Source organism: Labrus bergylta, chromosome 2, assembly GCF_963930695.1.
Source record: "Labrus bergylta chromosome 2, fLabBer1.1, whole genome shotgun sequence".
NCBI classification, from domain to species: domain Eukaryota; kingdom Metazoa; phylum Chordata; class Actinopteri; order Labriformes; family Labridae; genus Labrus; species Labrus bergylta.
The window spans coordinates 2631528-2655700 of record NC_089196.1 but is presented as its reverse complement, the minus strand read 5'-3'; the positions used below and the strand labels follow the sequence as shown (position 1 = coordinate 2655700).

The following is a 24173-nucleotide window of genomic DNA, read 5'->3' as shown; positions in this document are numbered from 1 at the left end:
CTCAGTGGCTCCTCATTATCTTAAACTGTCTGTTCATGAATCCACCCGCTCTGTGGTGTCGTTGTACTTTTCTGTCCTTCGTTTTACACACACACACACACACACAGAGCTCCTCTCATCCGCTGTGGCAGCACACACAAGGCCGCTCTGTTGTTGTGTTCATTTGTACAATTACGCTGTTAAGTTGACTGACAGTCTCAACTTTCTCCCCTCTCTCCTGTGCCCCCCTCCCCCCCTCCTTTCCCTTCTGCTCTGTCCGTCTGCCAGCCGGTTGCAGAGCCAATCCCCATCTGCAGCTTCTGTTTGGGCACCAAGGAGCAGAACCGCGATAAGAGGCCGGAGGAGCTCATCTCCTGTGCCGACTGTGGGAATAGCGGTGAGTACTTGCTTTGCTGAGCAGAGCTTTAACTTTTTCTGCTGCCAAAACAACCAACAAAGGAAGAAGAGCCAACCAGCTGTCTGCATGTCAGGTTTAAATAAAGAAGGTTTTATCAGTGACGTTCATATTTCAGTAACTCTGACTCCTTCCTCTTAGACCTACAGGTCAAACATCGGTCATGATCTGCTCTCAGCGGTCACACAAACACACTAACAATTCAACGACACTGCTGCCAGGTTAACTTCCCTAATCACAGACTTTGGATTTAAAATAAAGGCAATGAAACCTGGCGCCGTGTATTTCCTACCTCCTCTTTTTGCATTCTTCGCACGGGATGTAAATAAAAGTGACGTCGGTTCAGCACGTCGTCAGTGTGAAGGCCCTGACACACCAAGGAGATCCCTCTTTTCCAAATGTTTGATATTCCTCATAGTTTTGCCGCATACAGATCGTGTCTTGTACCCACATCCTCCTCTCTCTGTGTCTGATCGGGTTAAAACGATCTCAAATATATAACATGCAGTAAACAGTTACGGAGCAGTGTTGGTCATACAGTGGCTGTCAGCAGACTGTTGTCATAGAGACAAGATGGACGTGCTGCACTTTTCTTCTTAGCGCAAAAACGTTTCATGCAAACGCCTCCCGAGTGCACAGCCAGCACTTCTCTGCCCGGAACAAGCGTCAGGTGGACACGGGGACCTAAAATGAGAAACTAAGGAACATGTTTTATTTACTTCAGGAAATCTAGAAGTAGAAATCTCTCCGGGGTTGGGATGCTTAATCTTGAATAAAATAAGTGTAATAAATGGAAACAAATAAGTAAATGTTCCCAGATAAATCTCTTTCTCTCTACTGGAGCTGTGATATCTCTGATTGAAAGCAGGGGAGATTGTGTTCCTCCTCTTCCCTCTGTGGGGGGGTTCTGTCCCAGACATGGCGTTCTTGTTTGCTGCTCTTCAAACGGAGCAAAAAGCACCGCGCTGACAGATTGTCATTTATGTTTGAACGCTCTTTATGCAGCCAGTTTTGATTCAGAGAGGAGGAGGAGGTTTTTTTTCTCTTCCTCTTAAAATGATGCAAATGGGTCACAGCTGTCAGTCAGAGGCGACTAAAAGTCTCTGTGTGTCGTCTGCTCACTTGTTTGTCTCTGTCTGTGTGTGTGTCTACCTGCAGGCCACCCGTCCTGTCTCAAGTTCTCCCCGGAGCTCACAGCAAGAGTCAAAGCTCTGTGGTGGCAGTGCATCGAATGCAAGACTTGCAGCAGCTGTCAGGATCAAGGGAAGAACGCGGTGAGTGGATGAAGTGAAGAACGGCAGGCCGGCAGCATAAGGGTGTCTTTGAACATCTCTCTTCTCTGCTCTGGATCCAGATAGAGACGCAGATGAACAACATGTCGGCGGTCCTGCCTGGGATTGAGCTAATTTTAGTCTGCCTCAGCATGATGTCATTATTTCCTGCTTCCTGAGGAGGGAGGAATCATTGTTATTCTAATGTTTGTAGGGGCATTTATCTGCATGAAAATCATCTAGAAGGAGGGTATAAAAACACAAATACTGCTGGATGCTTCAAAGGATGCTTCACATTTGAGAGAGAGAGTCAAATATATGTAAAGTCAGGGTTGTTAATTTTCACCAGATCCACTTTTTTTCTTTCTTTTTTTAAAGATTTATTTTTGGGCTTTTCGTGCCTTTAATGCAGAGAGAGGACAGTGGATAGAGTCGGAAACCAGGGAGAGAGAGCGGGGAATGACATGCGGAAAGGGGCCACGGGTGGAAGCGAACCCGGGCCTACCGCTCGAGACGAGAGTCTCAATACATGGGACGCGCGCCCTAACCATTGCACCACCAGCGCGCCAATTGAAATTGTCTTTAGGTCCTGACAGAAATTAATAACTCAGGTTCTTTGAAAAAGGAACAAAGAAAATCCGTCAACTGTATCAGTTGTAATCCTGTAAAAACTTCGATCAATGTCTGCCACGAGGTACCAATCTGATGAACCAATCAGACGCCTCCCTGTCTCCCTGCTCGTTCTCTACCTCTTGTGTGCTCTAGCTCACACTCAAAGAGCGTCACTGATGACTTCAGGAGTTTATACTGTGAGTTTACTTACTGCTGAATGAGACATGAGACGACGTAGTTTCTACGCAATGTAAGATATGAGCTGAGGTCTACTTCTGGAGAAACGGCGCTTGTTCATGGAAGAGAGGGGGCGTGGCTTTTGAGGGAGCACAGAGGGGAGGGGGTGCAGACGTAGCACTGAAGGAATCCCACTTTCAAAATCATGCCAGTTTTCATAAATTACCAACCCTGACTTTAAGAGCATGCATGTGAGGAAAGATCAGCAGATTTTGAGCTTTGATCAGTCCTCAAACACGGCGCACCACAACCCCCCCCACCCAGCTGTGATGTGTTCATGTATGTTCACCAAGTATTAAACCTCACCATCGTAATGGATCTCTGGAACTTGGCACACTTGAAACACATTTAAAGGCTTTGATAATCATCAAGACTTTATGTTTGTTCAGGACAACATGTTGTTCTGTGACTCTTGCGACCGGGGTTTCCACATGGAGTGCTGCGATCCTCCCCTCACACGGATGCCAAAAGGTAAGTTTAACCGCTCACCCCTCCTTAACTTGAATCTGTTCTACCTGTCTGCACAGAGCTGTTGTCTCCAGCTCTGATGAAGCTCCTAACGCTTCAGCGTTAAGTGCTAATGTATGCGATACCTCCCACAGCGTGTTGGTATCTGCACTGTCTCGTCTAATCCACTTCAGTCTATGTGAGCCTGTGCCTTTTTTCTTCCCCTTCCTGCAGGCATGTGGATTTGTCAAATCTGCCAACCCAGGAAAAAGGGAAAGAAGCTTCTACACGAGAAGGCAGCACAAATCAAACGGCGCTACAACGCACCGCTGGGGCGGCCCAAGAACAGGTAAAGAAATGCCTTCAGCTAGTCGTGTGTCTGTTTTTAACAGAGTGCAGACGAACAGGCTGCTGTACCGCCAACTCCCGACTCCAACATGTGCTAAAAGATATTTAGTTTAAACATAGAGGAGGGTGCAGCTGTCATGCCACAGGTACAAGCTTGGTAGGCTATGAGATTCTGAATCCACTTTTCTTCTCCTCTGCAGGCCAGGGCGGCCCTTCAAGAAGCTGGGCGGTCGAGGTCGGCGGAAGCGCTCGGCCTCGGCCAACTCCTCCTCCAGCTCCTCCTGCGAGGGTTACCCGGGCGATGACAGGCTTCTGTTTTCGCTCCGGGACGACGATGACCTCTCGCAGAGCGGCCTGCGCTTCAACAACAAAACCAAGGGCCTCATCGACGCGCTCACAAAGTTCTTCACGCCGTCGCCCGAGGGCCGCAAGGCACGTCAGGAGGTGGTGGACTACTCCCAGCAGTGTCGCATCCGGAAGAAATCCAGTCGTAAAGGAGAAGGCGACGACAGAGGGGGTAAAATCCTGCAAGATACTAAATCCACTCTGATCCTGTATTTGATCATGTCTATAAACCCCTCTATTTCAGCCCTGCTCAGAACAGGCTGTTTCTGTGTCTGTACCTTTAAATATGTAAATGAGCTGTGTCTGACCACGCCCCCTCTCTGGAAGGGCTTGGGTGTCTCGGTCTTTCTCGCTCCATGTCCTATTGTTTACTGTGAGAAGGCAGACTCAGAGGGCAGAACAAACACCTAGCTGTGGGAGTGTCACCCACCTGGGGGAGGGGCTACTGCCCTTTGTGATGTCATGAAGGGAAAATCTCCAAACGGCCTATTTGAGCACACATTTTCTGAAAAGTGGAGCAGGTAAAAGACGGAGAGGATGGACTTTTCTCATCATTGGTGGGTTTGTAGACGGACTAGAGACACATATTAGAGATAGAGAAACATGGGGAAGTGGATTTTACAGAATATGTGACTTTTAAAATCAGAAATAACTTGAGCAAAGAATAGATACTCACCTGTGTAAAATGAAAGCTAATATGCAAAACGTTGCAGCACCATCATTTCTAACACTTTGAGTGAAATGTAGGTCATGCTTGTTTTCACAGTATACAACAAATGCAAATCAAAGAATCACAAGTAACGAATCTAGCTGACATTAAAAACATTTACTGTACAATCTGGACTATAAGTCGGACCGATATATAAAACGCAGTCAGTTTCTGAAAGAGAAACAAGTATTAACTCTCTTGCTGTGTGATGATTTCTATTGTGTTCAGCAATGTCCAGTTTCTGTGCAGCTGTGTTGCTCTTTTAGTGTCATCTGTTTTCACTTCTAGCTACAGTACAGTAGTTAAGCTCTCAGCCTGCAGGGAAAGTTGTGAAGTAGCCTACAGACACACATCCAGTCTCTGCTGGTCACTCGAAATCTACGTTTACTTTAAGTGAATGATTATGACCTCGTCAGGGAGAAAAGATGGTCTGAACTGCGTCGCTTTGTTTCCCAGCACAGCGTGCAATAAACAATGAATGGAGGTGAATTTTCTTGTCAGGTTGCTAGCAGTGTGTGATGGTTGTGACTGCATTTGTGGCAATGACAGCATGTTATTCAGCCTTTCATACTAATGTCATGGTCACATCGGTGTATAAGATGCAGCACACCTTTAGAAGGTTTTAGAAGTGGGTTTATGCACAGGATTTTATCGTTAATGATACAAACTGAAACAGCAACCTTTCAAGAAGCATGACATGTAACATGTTAAAAACCCTCCACAGCATCACTTTGATAAAAGTTGCATTCAAATGATTTCCATCAGTAGAAGACAGGGTATCTTTAGCATGCTCTCCCTAATCCTCTGTGCCCACAGAGAAGATCCGACCCCGAGGATGAGTTTCAGGAAACGATGGACCGAGTGAGATTTCAGCCTTAATTAAAAATTATTGTTTTTGCTTCAAAAGAAATTGCTTCTCGATTTGAAGTGGCCACATGCCGTTCTCTTTTCCACTGAGCTCTCTGAAGCCAAAAACACACACACACACACACACACACACACACACACACACACACACACACACACACACACACACACACACACACACACACACACACACACACACACACACACACACACACACACACACACACACACACACAGAACAATGACAGACGGAGAATCTGAGAGCGTTCACTTCAGCGGTACCCGTGTCTGCTTTTGACCCAGTTAGACGAAGACTTGGTTGAATAATGAATAAGCCGTTTTTTAACAAACCAGAATTCTCAAAAGTCTGTCATGCATGTTTTAAATAAAAAAGGTCACATAAACTACACGGGCAGTTTTTGTGGAGGTTTATATCGTGGAAAAATGGAGATTCCCTCTTCAACTTCCTCCGGGGGCTCCCCTCGGACTCCTGTAGTTCAAACAGTTCATGAAAATTCACCTCCATTCATTTTTTGTTTCCAGCTGTGGTGACACACAGCCACACAGACGAGGCCGTCACCCTCATAAGGTCATGATTGTGTATATAAGGAAAGCGGTGGTATACTGTGCAGTATATAACGCTTGTGAAGTGTTTGATTGAACGGCTCCTCAGTTAAAGTCAGTGAGTGACCAGCGGAGGTGCTGGTTGTCTGTACTACAGAACTTTCACTGCAGGCTGAGAGCTCATCTAGCATCCTGTAGCTAGTAAGAGAGCCAACAACAGACTAAAGGAGCTACAGAGCTGCACAGAAACTGCACGCTGTAGACTTTGCTGAGCGCAGAGGAAATCATCACACAGGATTAAATTTTAATTGTTTTAGTAGAGACCTCCAAAACAAGACGTGTCTATGATTTACATAATTCTTGGACCTGTAAGCTCACATCGAGTACAAATATGACCAGTAGGAAGTTTATTCATTTTAGAAGGTCAACATGGAAACCCACTTCCTGTGTTTTTGGCAGATTGGAAATCAGCACCCTTCACCCGTATTTGGTATGGGTGGGTTAATAAAACACATGCTTTGAAAACAACAAATTGATTATCTTGCCTCTCAGTCGACGTTTATTTGCAGCTTAATAATCTAAATGAACCTACGAGGACATGGCTGCAATGGAGACTCTTACCAACCTCAAGATAATGAACAAAAATACACTTTTTTTTTTTCTGTTTATGAGCGAGATAAAAAACATGAGTGTTTTCTTGTTGAATTATTTCCCTTCATAGCCAATTACTTGAATACAGTAAACCTTGATTTGATATCATACCTCATTGGATTTAGCTGCCAGTTAAAATAGTGGCAGGTATAAAAAAATGAGTGAGTGGTCGTTTTTGAATCCTCCAGTCACAGTGGCAGGTGGGGGGAAAAAGTTAATTTCCAACCCTGTTTTGTGGGGATATTAACTTCCTGAGTTGACTGTACTCACACTCACTGATCAGAGTCTGTAACTAAAGCCGGGGTTATTCTTCCGTCATGAGCTCTACACACTCGTGTGTTGGTGTCTTCATAGCTCTGCACTAATCTGCCTAAGAGAAACACTGGTTGGCAGTCCGATTTCTCTGCTCCTTATATCGCCTTTTTTCACTTTGGCCACATTCTCTGCTTGCATCTGTGTAGGAAACCATGGCGACAGAAAGCGAGCATATTATGTTGAGTTGGATCTGATAAATACGGAGCAGCCGTTGTTTAAACTGGCTTGTAGCGTAACTTCTGCTGCATTTTGAAAACGACGGCGATGCCAGAAACGTTGTAAAGGCAGGAAATACGATGCTACCCAGCGGACCAATCTTGCAGACTTGCAGATGCTTCGTTTCAATGTGTAGTTACATTTTTGAGGAGGTCAACGCCATGCTATAGAGGAAGGCTTCACCGTAGGTACAGGGCTGCCTGGATCTACGGCGCAAGTTAGACGCAGAATAAATCAGGCTTAAGACAAAGAAGTGTTGAATAACTAATTTGTTTCACAGGAACCGCCCACTTTACAAAGAACAAATTGTCTAACTGTCTAGGTGTGTTTAAAGTAAACTGGTTAACCATGCATTTACACCTCCATGTCTACCAGCTGTCTAATGAGCCGCGGCTGTATTTCCTTTTTTCTTTTTTATAGATTTTTATAGATTTTTTCACCATTACAAAGATTATTTAACACCCTAGTGCTCTGACATTCATCGCAGTAACAAAAAGGAATACATAGAATAAATTACGAATTAAATTAAATCAGGAACAGACAAACAAACCAACACAGAAAAAAAAAACAGGCAATACAAAACAAATAACAGCCATCATCATCTTGTGTAACAGAAGCAGACATAAACAAGAATGAAAAGCACAAACTTGTCACTTCATCTGTCAACTAAAACTCTACTAAAGGTCCTTGTCTCCCTGTTTCTTTTTGTCACATGTGGAGGAGAGATAAAGAAAGAGAGAAAATTCCGCTAATGGGGTCACCCCAGTCCAAAGCATACCTGCCCTTCTTTATAATGTAATGACGACTCTGTATTTTCAATCCCCAGACAATCAGGACGGCAGCGACTGGCGGGACGAAGACGAGAAACTGCCCGGTCATGAGAACCTAACAGAAAAAGACATCGAGCTGTTCAGACACATCCAGGAGCTGGCACTACAGGTACACTGATGGATAAATGAAATGTCTGAAGAAACACTTGTTGTGTGTGAACGGGGATGCAAAGAGAAAAAACTGGAGGGGGGCCAATAGTGTGGAGTGAGACAGGATCAGCAGGGGAGCCCGGGAGGGGACGTGCTTTGTCTGAGGCTGAGACAGGATGCAGTGATTAGACGTGGTGTTATGTGTGCAGCCGGGGGAGCTGGATTTTAAACGATGAAAGGAGACGCCGAGTCAACAGCAGCCTCCATGTGAGAAATTGAGTCACCGTTCTAAACGATGTGTGCGAGTTGAGGGCACGCTTTGTGAGTGAAACAGTCAATGAGCTGTGTGAGAGAGAAGACAGAAATTAATTTGAAACAGAACAGCTGCATCAATAATAAGCCTCGACCACAGATCCAGCGCACATGAGCAGAGGTGAGAGTAGGATTCAACTTTGACTCAGAGATGGAGAGATGTGCACGTTCACCACACTGCTGTTTAAACCGCTGCTCGGTGAGAACACTGCCCCCTGGAGGCAGGCGCTGTTGATACTGTACATGTTGAATAAACTGTTATGTTAAGAGTGAACTCTAAACGGGGCGTCTGTAATAATGACATGTCAGCCGAGTCTGGAGGACCAGAGAGGAATACATTAATCATCTAATGAATGTGTCTGTTCATGCTGTGATCTGGGAGTGTCTTGTTGGACAAGCGTCACAGGGCTGGTGTGATGACACTATCCCACGTCCAAATAGGAACTTATTGTGAGTCGTTTTAGTCAGATACAACCGTAACACTCCACTCAACTTTATTTATATTGCACTTTAAACACAACATAGTTGATCCAAAGTGCTGAACATTGCAGAAAACAAAGCATTAGAAAGTAACAGACAAGAACAACAACAATTTAAAGAAAACAACAAGTGACAGTTAATTCCAGTGTAACACAAGACTAACAGAGCTATGGGTTGTTGTGCTTGACGGGGTTACTGAACATTAAAGGCAATTGAGTATAATTATGTCTTGAAGGCGAGTTTTAAAAACACCAATACTGTGAGAGAGATGGATGTCTGGGGGCAAAGAAAAAGCCCGATCCCCGTTGCACCTTGTCCTGGATCTAGGCAGTGACCGAAGGGTTTCGGGGATTTCTCAATAATTGAGGCTGGGATTGATTATACGTCATGTCCACATTGTGTACCCGTGCCTGCGCTTGTGCAAGTGAAACTGTACCTTTCTGAAGCACACCTTTACACCATGTCAGGGCCAAGATGGTGTACCAAACCAAGCACTCACACAAGTCAAACAAACCGGACTTCAGGGTCAAACATGCTTAGCGCGGTACAGATTGCCTGGTGTGAGTGCGCCCTTAAAAACTTGAAGTGGATTTTCACAGTGGTGGTCAATGTAGCAATAACTTGAGCAATAACTGGAGCAATAACTTCCACCTGCAGGCTGTGCTGATCATACAAGTTGTTTACCTGCTCGCAGTGCTTCTCCAGCAGTGCCGACGTTTAGCAAGATGCATGGAGAGGTAGCCTCCGTCTTCATCCTGAGACATATGTTCTGGTTTGATTGTATCCTCTACCTAAATGATGTCCTCTGCACCAGTGAATTGTGAGTGTGTGTTTTCTGCTGGTGTGTAAGACGAGCAAAGGCAGTCAGTAGATATCCAAGCTGTGAAACAGGCTGTGGTTCCCCTGAACAGTAAAAGGAGTTGCTGCATCACAGAGACGAGGAGAACATTTATCACACTGACTGTCTTATTGGACGGATAGAGTTGAGGGTTGTGAGTGGACTAACCATACCTTTAAGGGTCAATCCTTATGTCTCTCTCTGATCAGTCCTTTCAGCTCCTGTTATCTCCGTCCCAGTTGAATTATAGAAATGCTTCATTCCTGTCATCTGAAAGTCTAACATCTAATGGCTGTGGCTCAACGGTAGAGATGGTCATCTTCCAATCGGCAGCTCAATTATATGAATGCAAACTGTGAATGTGCGGTTGATAGGATAAGTGTGAGCGGTAGTGTGAAGCTCTCTGAGTGGCCCTTATTCAGGTGTAGACCATTTCTGATTTATCTTTTGCCCCTTTGCTTTCCACATGTCCCCTGATCTGCTGAACCACTGTATTGACCATTTCTCCCTTTCTGTCTCCTTCTTCCTTGTTGCTCACCCCAAACAGAAAGTAGGGGTGACGGGTCCACCAGACCCTCAGATGCGCTGCCCGTCAGTCATCGAGTTTGGAAAGTTTGAAATCCAGACGTGGTATTCGTCTCCCTACCCCCAGGAGTACAGCAGGTAAGAGGCACAGCAGAATAATAACCTCAGCTCTCTTAGCGCTGCTCGTAGGCGGAAAGGAAATTAGCATCAGCGTGACGGCGCTTAATTATAACATCGTTCACAGTACCACCTACTTTGGCAGGTAACCAGCCAGAGCAGGGGAGGTAATTTGATCCAGATGATGAATACAATCAGCCTTTAAAGGAATGTGCTTTCATCAGGGAATGTGTCAATCTGGAGAATTAATAAAAGCTCAGCTACACTTAGTCATCCTTTTTTAAAACCCATTCCTCACAGCTTCTTCTGTTCTTCTTCTCTTCTTCTTCTGTCAGGTTACCGAAGCTCTACCTGTGTGAGTTTTGTTTGCGCTACATGAAGAGTCGCAGCATCCTCTACCAGCACATGAAGAAGTGCAGCTGGTTCCACCCTCCTGCCAACGAGATCTACAGGAAGGACGACGTCTCTGTGTTTGAGGTGAGTTCAGAAAGACGGACCCAGTGATGCAGGAAGTTAAGAAACAAGTGAGAGCTCTGTGACTCGTGGGTCAGAGGTTACTGTGACCCCTGTCATAGTCACACTCCTTCTTAAATCCACTGCAACCCCAAACTTATCCACTGAAGTCTCTCTTAATCTCCTTTAATGAAACATGAAATATGTTTTCCATATTTTTATTTAATTTTCACTGATCACAGGGCTTGCAGTTGACACACAAGTATAATTAAGGCTTAAAGGCCCTGACACACCAAGCAGATCGTCGGCTGTTTGTCCTAGCTGGACCGTCTTTGAGCGGTCGTCGCTCTAGATTTTGCAGTGTGTCCTGCTCCGTTGCAACCCGTCGTCCCCCGTGCTGTCTTTTGTTGGCCAATTCGGCGCTAGTGGTCAGTGAGAGGGATCTCTCTGATTGGCTGTTGGGAGGTTTAATTTCTCTCCAGCTCTCCTCTCAGGTTCAGGAAAGCCCCTTGAGCATGTCTCTGTAGTATCCATGCTTTCACCCATTAGTGTGGCTTCTCCTTATTGTCTCCTCTGCCTCTATTCTTTTTCCACTAAAAGACCAAGGACTGACAACACCAGCTCCATTGTCAACTTTTTATCAGACATTATTCTCCATTAGTAGTCTACCTCTAATACGAGTGGTGATCGACAGCGGTGTGAAAATGGTCTTGTATCATAACAACAGACTACCGCCCCCTGCTGGCATGGAGAGTTATTTCCTCTCACGCGTGAGCAGAACGTACATGGTGGTTGGCCGTCGGCTGTAGTCTTTGCGGTGTGTTCTAGTGCAACTTTTTGGTAAAGACATGAGGCGACGCCACAGGCAGCCTTCGTCACCACCAGGTCTGTGCCGTCTGCTTGATGTGTCAGGGCCTTAAGACAAAGAAGTGATGAATAACTGATTTGTTGTGATAGTCGTCTCGTCAATTTACAAACGATGTACTTTATGTTTTACATATTTTTCACTGTCAGGGATGAATGATATCGATTGTGCACCAGCACTTTGTCAACAGTGTTCTGTATACAGCTTCTTGATAAGACTTCAGGTGGTGACAACTTGACATCCAGGGTAATTCATAATCACAGTTTACAGTACACTTGGTTTTCTGGGCCTCGTTGCACAGCAGCAGATTAATTCAGGGTTAAGTTGTCTGCAGGCCGATGCCTCTGCAGCTTCTGTTTCCCCGCTCTGCAGTCCATCCTCGCTCGAAGGAGAACAGAGACAGCTGGAAAGCTGCCAACCTGAACCTCTCTCTCTCTCTGTCTTTTTCCAGCTCTTTGTCTCTCTCTCCCTGTCTCTCACTCTCCCCCTCTCTCTCTCTCTCTCTCTCTCCTTCCTCTCTCTCTCTCTCTCTGTCTCTCACTCTCCCCCTCTCCCTCTCTCTCTCTCTCTCTCTCTCTCTCCTTCCTCTCTCTCTCTCTCTCTGTCTCTCACTCTCCCCCTCTCCCTCTCTCTCTCTCTGTCTCTCCTTCCTCTCTCTCTCTCTCTCTGTCTCTCACTCTCCCCCTCTCCCTCTCTCTCTCTCTCTCTCTCCTTCCTCTCTCTCTCTCTCTCTGTCTCTCACTCTCCCCCTCTCCCTCTCTCTCTCTCTCTCTCTCTCTCTCCTTCCTCTCTCTCTCTCTCTCTGTCTCTCACTCTCCCCCTCTCCCTCTCTCTCTCTCTCTCTCCTTCCTCTCTCTCTCTCTCCCTGTCTCTCACTCTCCCTCTCTCTCTCTCCTTCCTCTCTCTCTCTCTCTCTGTCTCTCTCTCCCTCCCTCTCTCCCTGTCTCTCTCTCTCCCTTTCTCTCTCTCTGTTTCTCTATCTCTATCTCTATCTATCTCTCTGTTTCTCTCTCTCCCTCTCTCCCTGTCTCTCTCTCTCCCTTTCTCTCTCTCCCTCTCTCCCTGTCTCTCTCTCTCTCCCTCTCTCTCTCTCTCTCTCTCCCTATCTCTTTCTCACTCTCTCTCCCCCTCTCCCTCTCTCTCTTTCTCTCCCTCTCTTTCTCTGTCTCTCTCTCTCTCTGTTTCTCTCTCTCCCTCTCTCCCTGTCTCTCTCTCCCTCTCTCTCTGTCTCTTTCTCTCCCTCTCTCCCTCTCTCTCTCTCCTTCCTCTCTCTCCCTCTCTCTCTGTCTTTCTCTCTCTCTCCCTCTCTCTCTCTTTCTCTCTCTCTCTGTCAGGGTCTCCAGAGACTCGTCTGAGATCATTGTCCACTCTTCCGCTCACCTTCACTTTGTTCCTCTGCTCCCTAACAGCAGCTTAAAGATGTTCTGCTGAGCATCAGCGTGTCGTTTAGGAAACTTTCCATCATCGTGTTCTCACAAGTTGTTTTCTGTCCCCACTGATCTGACTGCAGGTTGATGGGAATGTGAGCACAATCTACTGTCAGAACCTGTGTCTGCTGGCCAAGCTGTTCCTCGACCACAAGACCCTCTACTATGACGTGGAGCCCTTCCTTTTCTACGTCCTGACCCAGAATGACAGCAAGGGCTGCCACCTCGTCGGCTACTTCTCCAAGGTGAGGACCATGATGCACCTCACCTCCCCTCCCCCCCTGCCCTGGATTCAAGTCCCTTTTGCAAACCTGTCTCAATGACTAAGACTCAAGGTTGTATTTTTAGTTCCCACCCTGCACTATCCTGCAAATTAAAACTTTGGAGAGAGACCCCACACTAGGCGATTTGGACCAAAACTCATATCTTGATATTGTTTAGCTGAATGGTGATACTCGCTATATATCGATATGTATTTTATTAACAGTGAAAACACATGGAAAAATGAACTACCTGTTTGTGAATTTAAATAGTAATATTATAAAATAAAATTGTTCCTTAAATACAATAAAAGAGAGAGAGAGGAGGAGCAGGGTGAAGAGGGACAGACAGTCAGACATCATCAGTGAGGTGAGAAAAAGGTGACCTGGCACCTCTATAACGTTATTTTAATGAAACATAAACTATATCAATTTTAACGATATTGTCTTACCCTATATCTTGTTTGAAAATATATCCATATATCTTAAAAACTCGATATATGGCCCAGCCCTACACCAACGCATTCCTACAAACACACAAATTGCTACCGCTGTGTTTCAGACAAACACTCGGTGCTGTGAGCTCCGCTGTCCCTCTGTGGAGTTTTACAGGCGCAGGTGCTCCCATTAACAAGCCACCTCTCTGCCAAAACACAGCAGTTAGTGAGCGGAGGCAGAACCATCAAACCCCCCGCTGTACACCGACACAGTCCTGCTCTGTGATGTTGTTTCCAGGATTTTTTTGTTCTAATGCGGGGAAATCTGCCTCTCTTTCTTTCTTTCTCCTCCAGGAGAAGCACTGTCAACAGAAGTACAACGTATCATGCATCATGATTCTTCCACAGTACCAGCGCCAGGGCTACGGACGCTTCCTCATCGACTTCAGTAAGGGCCTCAGGCGCTGATGAGAATCACATAAAATAACTTAATAATGAATGTGTGTGCATCTTTTCCTGACTCATCTTCTCCCTGCCCTCCTCCTTCCTTTGCAGGTTACTTATTGTCTAAGCGCGAGGGCCAGCCAGGATCTCCAGAGAAGCCGCTGTCTGACCTCGGTCGGCTGTCCTACATGGCGTACTGGCGCAGCGTGGTGCTGGAGTGTCTCCACGAGGTGCGCGACCGACAGATCACCATTCGACAACTCAGCAAACTGACAGGGATCTGCCCGCAGGATATCACCACCACCCTGCACAGCCTCGGCATGCTGGAGCCACGAGGAGAAAGGTCAGAGGAAGGACCTGCACACACTCGGGACATGAGGGGACAGAATCAGCCTGCATGCTAGCATAGCACTAACTGACTGTAGGGAGAGACAGGAGGGGGATCAAGTATCCAGACGGTAGTATCAAAACCTCACCTCACATGTAACATGATATGTCAATCAGCCCGGTTACACCATGAATGTGAGCAGAGCCGCTGCAGTAGACTGCAGGAGGATCATTGCTCAAACTTCCTGCCTTCATCAATTACCTCCCCTTCTGTTCTTTAGAAGATCTTATACATAGACGTGTTGGTGACACTTTGATGCAGACATCCTTGGGGGGGGGGGGGATAAATATTAGCCAAGAGTGACTGTTTGGTGACTTGCTCAGGTAGTGAGTTGGCACCTCTCCAGCTACCAGACCAACTTCTAAACTTTGGGGACTTGAACTGGCGACCCTCCATTTCCGAACCTAAGTCCCTACAGACTGAGCTACTGCCGCTCCATAGTACATGTATGGTTGCCTACCGTAAATTGAGAATATAAGTCGCACCGCTGTATTAGTCCCAGTCTGTTTCTTGGGGGTTGGCCAACTCTCCCCCTGTTTGACTAAAGTCCACAATGTGCAGTTTCTGTGCAGCTGTGTCGCTCTTTTAGCTCTTTGTTGAGTTTACTCTCCTACTAGCTACATTATGGTAGCTGAGCTCTCAGCCTGCAGTGGAAGCTGTGAAGTCCTGACATCCTCCAAGTCCCGCTGCCCACCTCCTCTGGTCACCCTTTGACGTTTACTGAGGGGTCTTTACAATCAAACCAAGCTTTAATTACTAAACAAAATACCAGTTCAGTTTTCTTTAAATGCAGGATAACGACCTCATGAGCGAGAAAAGCTGGTAACCGCCAGCCTGCTCTGTGTCGCTATGTATCCCCTCACAGCTGGCAATTTCCAGTCTCATCAGGTGGCGTGCAGTGTGTGACAGTGGCGGCTGCACTCACAGTAATGACGGCAGTTTGTCAGCATTGTATACTGGTATCATGGTTGCACCGCTGAAGGATGCAGGCAACTTGTTAGATAAAGAAAAAAATATTAAAAGTGCATCTTACACCAGATGATAAAGTACATGCTCACACTTTTGCGCAAAACCTTTCACACGTGTGCTGCAAATTATTCAGACCTGTAGAAACACACACATCTGGATTCTAGAGTTCCACATGTTCTGACCTGAGACTTTAACCCAGCAGAGTTCAATGATCCCAGTTTGTATATTTGCTTTTTCCTGCTTTTGCCGTTCACATCCCTGACACATGCAGACATGCACAGCTAACTTCTCTCCACTTGCATGTTGAAGACCCCCCCCATACAGACCATTAATGCTCTTTGTCTTTTTGTTTGGTTTTCACAGCATGGTCCTGGTGCGCAGGGAGAAGCTGGTGTCTACCCACATGTCTCGTCTCAAGGCGCGGCCACGGCAGCTGGAGGTGGATCCCGATAGCCTCCGCTGGACCCCCGTCATTGTAACCAACACTGTGGTCTCTGATGCAGAAGGAGATGATGACGAGGAGGAGGATGAAGAACCAGAGGAAGAAAAACACAAAGAGGTAACTTTTGCATTTGTACTTGATTTCAAAAGGAGAGATCTAAAAGTCGCTGAACATTCTCACTGATTATTTGTTCTCTTCTCCTCGGCCCGTAAAAAGATCAAACCAAGTCACAAGGTCCCACCGCTGTCCTGGCACATGCGCCAAGGAAAGAAGAGGGAGGAGGAAGAGGAGGACGATGACGAGGAGGAGGAAGAGGAAAGAAAGGGCTTCTTGGGGTTTCCCATTAGCCAAAGCTCTCCAAGTTCCTCTCCTGCACGCTGTCCGCCGCCTCTCCCAGAGCCGCCGCGTCCCCCTCCACCTGCAAACGGAGAACGCAGACCAAGGGGGCGCCCGCCCAAAAACTGGCCCTGGGGCAAGGTGAAAGACAGCGCGAGGGTGGGACGGCCACCTAAGATCCGCTCGGTGGAGGATGAAGACGACGAAGACGAGGAGAGGACCGAAGGAGGGAAAACCGCCGGCTCTGCCAACAGCCCCCCCTCCCTTTTCTCACTGGACAGACAAGCAGAGTCCACAGCCTTTCACACGCTAGACATGGCCCGGCACCCCTCCATAACCCCCAACCGACGAGGCCGGCCGCCGAGGAAAAAGAGAGGCCCAAAGCCTCGACTGTCCGAGGGGCCCGGCGAGGGGCTGACCCAGCTCCCTGTGGTCTCCAGGCTGAACGAGTCTCCACCCATCAGGAAGAGCTGCTTCAGTGAGAGCAGCGAGGAGGAGGAGGAGGACGACGACGAAGACGAGGAAGAGGACGAGGAGAGGAGGGCGTGCTCTCCTCCCATTCTCACCAAACCTGCAATGGGGCTCAAATGCAAGGTAGGAAACCAACAGTTCTTAGACTTTCTCATTTGGAAATTATGTTTAAATTTAGGAATTTAGATGTAGGATTAATCGTCCTTCAGGTAAATGTTTTCAAACAATTAAAATAATAAGTTGTACTCGATTATGATTTGAAGTTCATTTCATCACCTTTACCATAATAATCTTGTTTTTCCATCACTCTGGGTCTGTTTGGGGCCATGACATTAAAACACAATTTTCCAAAGCACCCCTAATTCCCTTTCCCTTTCTACCCAGAAGCCACTGAGAAAGCGTCGCTTTCGCCAGCGCAGCCACCCTCACAGCAGCGTTGTCACGGAGACCATCTCCGAGACAACCGAGGTGCTGGACGAGCCCTTTGTGGACTCGGACTCAGAGAGGCCCATGCCGAGGCTAGAGGAGGAGACGCTGCACCGTTACCCCCCAGCCCGCTCTGCCCTGAGGTTATCTGACCCGGCGCCCAAAAGAGGCCGACACTCCAACCTCACGGACTCCGAGGAAGACGGTGAAATGAAAAGCTTTTTTTTTTTTTTTTTACAAAATATTGTAAAATTTAGTGGTTGATTTATACATATGTTTGTGTGGAGCTTTATCTAACACAGGTTTTTCTTGTCGTCTCTTCCCAGAGCTGACGCCCGTGCTGAAGCCTGTGGCAGCTCTGACGGCAACGCAATCGGAGACGCTAGCAGCCAACCCTGAGGTCCCAGTGAAGAAGAAGAAAGGCTGGCCTAAGGGGAAGAGCCGCAAACCGCTGCACTGGAAGCAACGAGAACCTGGAAAAACACCCGGTGCAGACAGTCAGGCCCAAAGCGGGGATCCTCCACCACCACCCAAAATCAAGATGAAGCCCGGACGCAAGCCCCGCAGCTGGTACCTGCAGCGTGCCCAGGAGGAGGCGGAGAGGCAGGAGCAGGAAAGACAAAGACAGCTCGACAAAGACCCACAGCTGCTCCAGACCGACGATCGTAACAGCAAACGAGTCTGCAGAACCAACGCTGACAGAGACCGCAAAGAGAAAGACTCAGACGAAGAAGACGACTATCACCCTAAGCCGGTTGAGCAGAAGGTGCCCAGGAGGCGAGGGAGACCGCCCAAGAACCGCACCCTCCTTCAACCACCACAGCCCGCCCCCAAACCGCCTCCTGCCTCTGAGCCAGACGAGGAGGAGGAGGAGGAGGAGGAGGAGGAGGAGGAGAATCTAGGAGCGTGGGAGGAAGAGAAACCCAGCCGTCCACCGTCCCGTCCCCTGATTTCTCCTTCATCCTCTTCTGCCACTTCAGGGCCCCGGGCCCCTCAATCCCGGCCTCAGGACACAGACGTGGGAGACAGGGAAGAAGACGATGATGACGAGGAGAGGGAGGAAGAGGAGTGTGGCAGCACAGGTAGCGGTGGTGGGAGTATCAACAGGCGGACAGCGGTCACACCGGGCTCGGGGAGCAGGCGCAGTGAAGACCACGACGCAGACGATGAAGGTGACGGACACTTGGAGGATAAGAGCAACAACAGTGGTGTTAAGAAGAGAAAAAGTCAGGACTCGGAGGACGAAGAGGACGACGAGGACGACGAGGAAGAACCGGCCTCCCGCGCCAGCTCGCCTCCGGTCAAAGAAGAACCCCAAGGTGGGGAGGCTTTTTTAGACATGGAGAGCAGCGCGGCTCGGGAGTATGTCAGCAAGCAGGAGGAGGAGGAAGAGGAGGAGGAGGAGGAGGAGGCTGAGGAGGAGGAGGTGGTGGTGCAGGAGACCAAATGTCAACCCCCCTCCTCGGCTGACCCTCAGCAGGAGGAGAGGCGGCGCAGAGAGCAGGAGGAGTCGGCCGCAGCTGCAGCAGCGGTGGAGACGGTGACGGCCATGTCTGCTCCCTCGGAGCCCATGGAGCTGCAGCCTCTGCACCCCGAGGACAAGGACGTCACGCTGCTGATGGAACCCCAACACTCACATCCACACTCCCACCCGCACCAGCATTCTGACTTCAAAGAGGAGCTCGGACACCATCACTCCCACCACCCCCATCATCATCACTCCAATGAGCTGGACCTGGAGACCATGCAAGCCGTCCAGTCCCTGACTCAGGGGGAAGCCCAGGACGAGGAGGCCGAACCCCAGCCGCACCATGGGGCCTACCAGGACTGTGAAGAGACCCTGGCCGCCTGTCGGACCCTGCAGAGCTACAGCCACGCGGGGGAGGCCGAGGAGGAGGCCCTGGCGTTGGTAGAGGAGTGCGGGGCTTCCCAACACAGCAGCCCCCTCCCAAATCCTCCAGTGGCCCCCCTGCCCAGTCAGTCTGTGCGCTCAGTGAACAGTCCCGGGTTGAACTCAGGCCTCATGGACACGGCACCAGCCGGGCAGAGGGGAGGGACACCCGGCCCTAACGGAGCAGGGGGAGGCGGCGGTGGAGGAGGGGGCTACACCCAGATCACACCAGAACACCCCAGCTCTCTCTCAGCCCCCTCCCAGCAGAACATGGAGACGTCACCGATGATGGACGTGCCGTCGGTGTCGGACCACTCGCAGCAGGTGGTGGACAGCGGCTTCAGCGACCTCGGCAGCATCGAGAGCACCACGGAGAACTACGACAACCCCAGCAGCTACGACTCCACCATGGGAGGAGGCGGGAGTGGGACGGGGAACGGGGGCAACGGAGGAGGAATGTCGGCCGCCGTCGTCACAGGAGGTTCAGCGGTTTCATCGTCATCGGCCTCCTCTTCTTCTTCTTCCAGCTCGGCCACACCGTCCTCCTCTCAGTCCAACAGCTGCTCCTTCGTGCCCGCCCCCGGCCACACATCTTCCACGGGAACGGGCGGATCCCAAATAGGGATGGGCAGCTGTAATCTAATCCCACAATCTGGACCGGGTGCCAGTGCTGTACCGCAGCCTCCACCGCCCCCACCCCCGTCCAACACGGCCAACTGTGGTATCAAGTCTCCTCAGAGCTGTGGTGTGATTGAGAGGCCGCCCAGTACCAACCAGCAGCAGCAGCAACAACAATCCCAGAAAAAGGTTTCTCAGCAGCAACAAGCCCCTAACCCTCCACCATCAGCTGCACCCCCTCCCTCACAGCAACAACAACAACAACAACAGCAGCAGCAGCAGCAGCAGCAGCAGCAGCAGGCCCTGTCTCAGTGCAGCATGGGCAACGGCTTCTCCTCCACACCGATGATCATGGAGATCCCCGAGAGCGGAGGTGGAGGAGGGGGCCGCAACCTTTACGAGCGCATGGGTCAGGACTTTGGCACGGGGGGCTACCCCCAGCCCTCTGCGACATTCAGCTTGGCCAAACTCCAGCAGCTCACCAACACTATCATGGACCCCCACGCCATGCCCTACTCCCACTCGGCCTCCGTCACCTCTTACGCCACCAGCGTCTCTCTGTCCAACCCTGGGCTGGCCCCGTCACCACACACTCCTCTCCCTCAAGGCCAGCCCACCATGACCCCGCCTCCCAACTTGAGCTCTGGCTCCATGAACCTGGGTTCTCTACAGCTACAGTGCAACATGCCCACCGCCAACATCGGCCTCGGCCCCCCGCCGCACACGCAGCGGCTGCAAGGCCAGATGGCCACGGTCAAAGGACACATCTCCATCCGCTCCAAAGCCACCCAGCAGCTCGCCCCCGCCCCACACCAGCAGCAGCTCTACGGTCGCAGCTCGGGGGCCGTGACCATGCAGGGCACGCCGCGCACTCTGGCCGTGCAGCGCGGCATGATGCCGAACCTCATGCCCACGCCGGCACCCTACAACTCCATGAACATGACGCCCCTGAACGCCATGTCGGCCGGCTACCGGATGCCCCAGCCGATGATGAACAGCGGTTACCACGGCAACCCCCCTTACATGAATCAGCCAGCTCAGTACCCCATGCAGATGCAGATGGGCATGATGGGAGGGCAGGGTTACCCGCAACAGCCTATGCAGCCCAATCACCACGGCAACATGATGTACACTGGCCCCACCCATCACAGCTACGCCGGCGTCCCCAAACAGTCACCTTACATGAGCAGATGAGCAGCGGAGAACTGAAACAAAGGAGTCATAACGGGACCAGAGCTGATAAATCCCTGTACTCTAAAATGTCCATTACTCCTGTTGGCCCTCTCCAGTGCCCGACAGGCACGTGTGAGTGTGAGGTGTCGGAGTCAGAGAGGGTTTTGGGTTTCCTCTTTTTCTATGTTGTAATTTCGTCCCTTTTTAATTTGGGCTCGTTCCCCCCCTCCCTCCCAGCTGGCTGTGCTCAGGAGCAGGTCGGCAGGATTCCAGGGGTTGGGGGTGTGTACATGGACCGCGGCCGTGCCGGCTTGCGTCACAGGCCTCTGTCATGTGGTTTCACATAAGGTCCAGGAACCTCCCCCCCTCGTGAGGAGGAGAGAGAGAGAGAGAAGGAGATGACGGGAAAGATACACAGAGAAAGACGATGCAGGAGTACCTTGCTTTTTTCAGACTGGGATGAAAAAACATTGGAAAACTGAAATATATTCAACCATGCACACAATCTTTTAATTGATATAGGAAGCCTTACCTTGAAAAAAAAAGAGACATTGAATCATTGTAGGCGAACTCTTTGTTTTTTGTTAAACAAAATGTTGAAACTTATTTTTGTTGTCTTTGTTTTTCTTGATTGTTTTTTTTTTTTTTAACTGTGTGCAGTCCGATCTCGTATATGCTTTGGTCTTTATATGTGTGGCATTCTAAAAACGGTGATACACACCCTCTCTCACGCTCTCACCCAAACACACGGCTTTCCAGCTAATTCCAGGAAAAGCAGGAGTGAGCACCTCCAGTGTTTGAGGCGTTGAGCTGCAGAGTCCCCGTCTTCCCGGATCGACAGTGTTGTACCAAAAAAAAAAACACAGCAAAAACAGACGAGAAGAGCCCGTTACTGTCTTATTATATGTCCATAAAATGAAACAAGTAGCATTATTTTCCAGTTTGCTGCCACTCTGAAAACATTTAGATGTAAATATTCTGGTACTTCCCGATATCCAGCACACACACAAACACACACACGGGCTAGCTTCGGTGGCTAGCACGGGGAAAGTACAACATTCAGTTGTTGTTGTCCACACTCCACTGACACGCGGTGTACTACGTCAGCCTGTTTTTAGCAGTTTTAGGGAACGCAGAACAAACGGTGGGATTTACATTGAACTGCTTTAAGGAGGGTCAGTTAGCGTTAGCTGACCTCCCCCTCATAAGTGTTAGAGACCCAAAGAGGTCGAGGAGTCTGCTTCTGAATAGTGTATTCTGTTGAATCTTTTTTTTTACTTGAGATGTATTTTTCTTTGCTGAAAAATTCTGCACTCCCATTGGCTAGAGACATTTGGCAGTGGACCTTTTGTAAAAGGTGTGCCTGAATGCCTGATCTAGTGCACGGTTCGGCCCCTGCATAGAGGCTCGCTCGTATGAAAGCAGGGTCCGAGGTAAGAGGTCCTGTGGGTCATGGCGTTCAGCTGTCAGGAGGGGGCGCGGTCGACCTTGATGCTCCATGTACCCGTACTGAAAGTCAAGAGTAGTTTTGAATTTCCAACAGACCTGACATGGCATACTTTCTCTGTATCGTTCTGTTCTGTACTTCTTTTTTGTTGTGTTTCTTTCTGAATTTTATCAGACTGGGCAGCTTTCTTTTATGACACAAGCTGACTCTTTTTGACTTTAGAAAAACCTATTGTAGAGAAAATGTTTTTTCTATAATATAAAAGGAAACTCTTACATTGATATTGGTACTGTCATTTTTTTCACTTCTGTTTCAGGAACAAAAAAAATACATATTTTTTAGCTCGCCTCTTGGGTAATACTTACTAAGAAATTCAAAATGTAAAAAAATTACCACTCACTTTTAGTGACTTTAAGATGCCTTTAACCTCTCCATTCCATCTCATCTCTAGAGTTTTTCTATCTTTGTGTAGTATAATAATGCTATTTTAAACAAAAGGACTACAAATATCTAAAGGTCACTTGGCATTCTTTTCTTTTCTTTTTTTACTCGTGTGTGTAAAGGATGACTTCCTTACATTTAAGAGGCATGTAAAAAGGAGCTCAGTATATTTCTGTCTGTTTATATCGCTTCCCTTTTTGTATCCTTTGTAATTGTACATGTTGCGTTGTATGCTAAGAGAGAGCGCAAAAAGTAAAGAGGAGGGACAGCTGGTGCACACGGTCAAGGTGGATATGCGCTCAGCGGCCTCAACTATCTACTCTCTCCTTGTATGTATTTCCATTTATTGTTATTTTTTTTCTTTCTTTCTTAGCAAGTACTTTCAAGGAACTCTGTACATTTTAACATAAAATGAAAATAAATTATGTTGAGCCATTTGTGTATTCCTGAACCCTTTTTAAACACAGTCAATTCTGCCACCAGGGGGCTCTCTATCAAAACAATAGCAAAAGATGACGTCAGGTTGGTATGGAATCATGGGAGTGTTAATGCTACGTCATTCCCCCCCCCTCCCCAAAAAAAAACGTTTTCAAGGCAACTGTACGAAACAAAACACACCTGAGGAAGAGAATATTTTTTATATTAATTGTAAAATTATTATCATTATGTTTTCGAGCTAATGTCTACAAGTATAATTTGCATGACGTTTATAAAACAGCAGTACATACAGCAGCTGTTGCTACGGTGGTTTTCAGTTCTCAGTAGCAGTTCACGCTTCCGGTCTTGACGTAACATCCGGTGTTTCCACGGCAACGATAAACATGTCCTGGCTGCCGCTGTGACATGACCGTTACAACTAAATAAGCAGCTTTTTTGCCGCCATGTTTTGTTCTTTTTTTCTTATTTTACAAACTTAAATGACGTCAGGAGATGATTCATTTAACCAAACACATAACAAGAGGCGGCTTAAAATACAAATTCATGAAGACAAAAATGTACCTGAGTTAGCCTATTTAATAAACAACATAAGATAATGTAACAGGAGGAGATTACACAGTAATAATACTGAAGTGGTGGAAGTTTGGTCATTATCTTAACATTTATATTCTATGGTTATTATATAATAATACAGTTTAAACTGTTTTCTTGTTCCTTATGCAGCGGTCTTTGACGTAACATCCGGTGCTTCCATGACAACGAACGCGGCTATCATGGCAACCGCCACAACAAGACACGTCGGACACGTCCCGTTACAACTATAAAAATTACAGATTTCTCCGGCTTTGATAACTGTTGGAAATATTTGAGGAAATGTAAAGTACTCAACAAAATATTTATAACATAGGTTTAGTCCATGTTTAATTAATTGAGATATTCAGTGTAAAAAGTATACTATTTAACCAAAGTCAGTTACAGAATCAATAACTTGTGCTTTAAATCTCACTCAGGGCTGCGTGTTGGAAAACAGCTTCCAATATAATTGGCCTACACATTATGCTGCAGGAGCTGCTCTTCAA

General features: G+C 48.0%; 1 protein-coding gene across 2 annotated transcripts in view; it reads left to right on the top strand.

Moving 5' to 3' along the window:
• Window positions 1–23091, top strand: part of kat6a (K(lysine) acetyltransferase 6A) — a 38876-nt gene extending 15785 nt beyond the window's left edge. Inside the window, exons 3-17 of one of the 2 annotated variants that reach the window (XM_020654810.3) lie at window positions 268–376; window positions 1553–1668; window positions 2904–2985; window positions 3196–3310; window positions 3510–3826; window positions 7803–7915; window positions 10074–10189; window positions 10504–10645; window positions 12997–13158; window positions 13965–14058; window positions 14166–14397; window positions 15775–15970; window positions 16070–16783; window positions 17048–17291; window positions 17413–23091. In XM_020654810.3, the coding sequence (XP_020510466.2) occupies window positions 268–376; window positions 1553–1668; window positions 2904–2985; window positions 3196–3310; window positions 3510–3826; window positions 7803–7915; window positions 10074–10189; window positions 10504–10645; window positions 12997–13158; window positions 13965–14058; window positions 14166–14397; window positions 15775–15970; window positions 16070–16783; window positions 17048–17291; window positions 17413–20789 (6129 nt within the window). In that variant the 3' untranslated portion in view covers window positions 20790–23091. Of the gene's footprint in view, window positions 1–267; window positions 377–1552; window positions 1669–2903; window positions 2986–3195; window positions 3311–3509; window positions 3827–7802; window positions 7916–10073; window positions 10190–10503; window positions 10646–12996; window positions 13159–13964; window positions 14059–14165; window positions 14398–15774; window positions 15971–16069; window positions 16784–17044; window positions 17292–17412 lie in introns of both variants that reach the window. The other variant, XM_020654808.3, reaches the window with a different exon arrangement.
• The last annotated feature ends 1082 nt before the right edge of the window (window positions 23092–24173 follow it).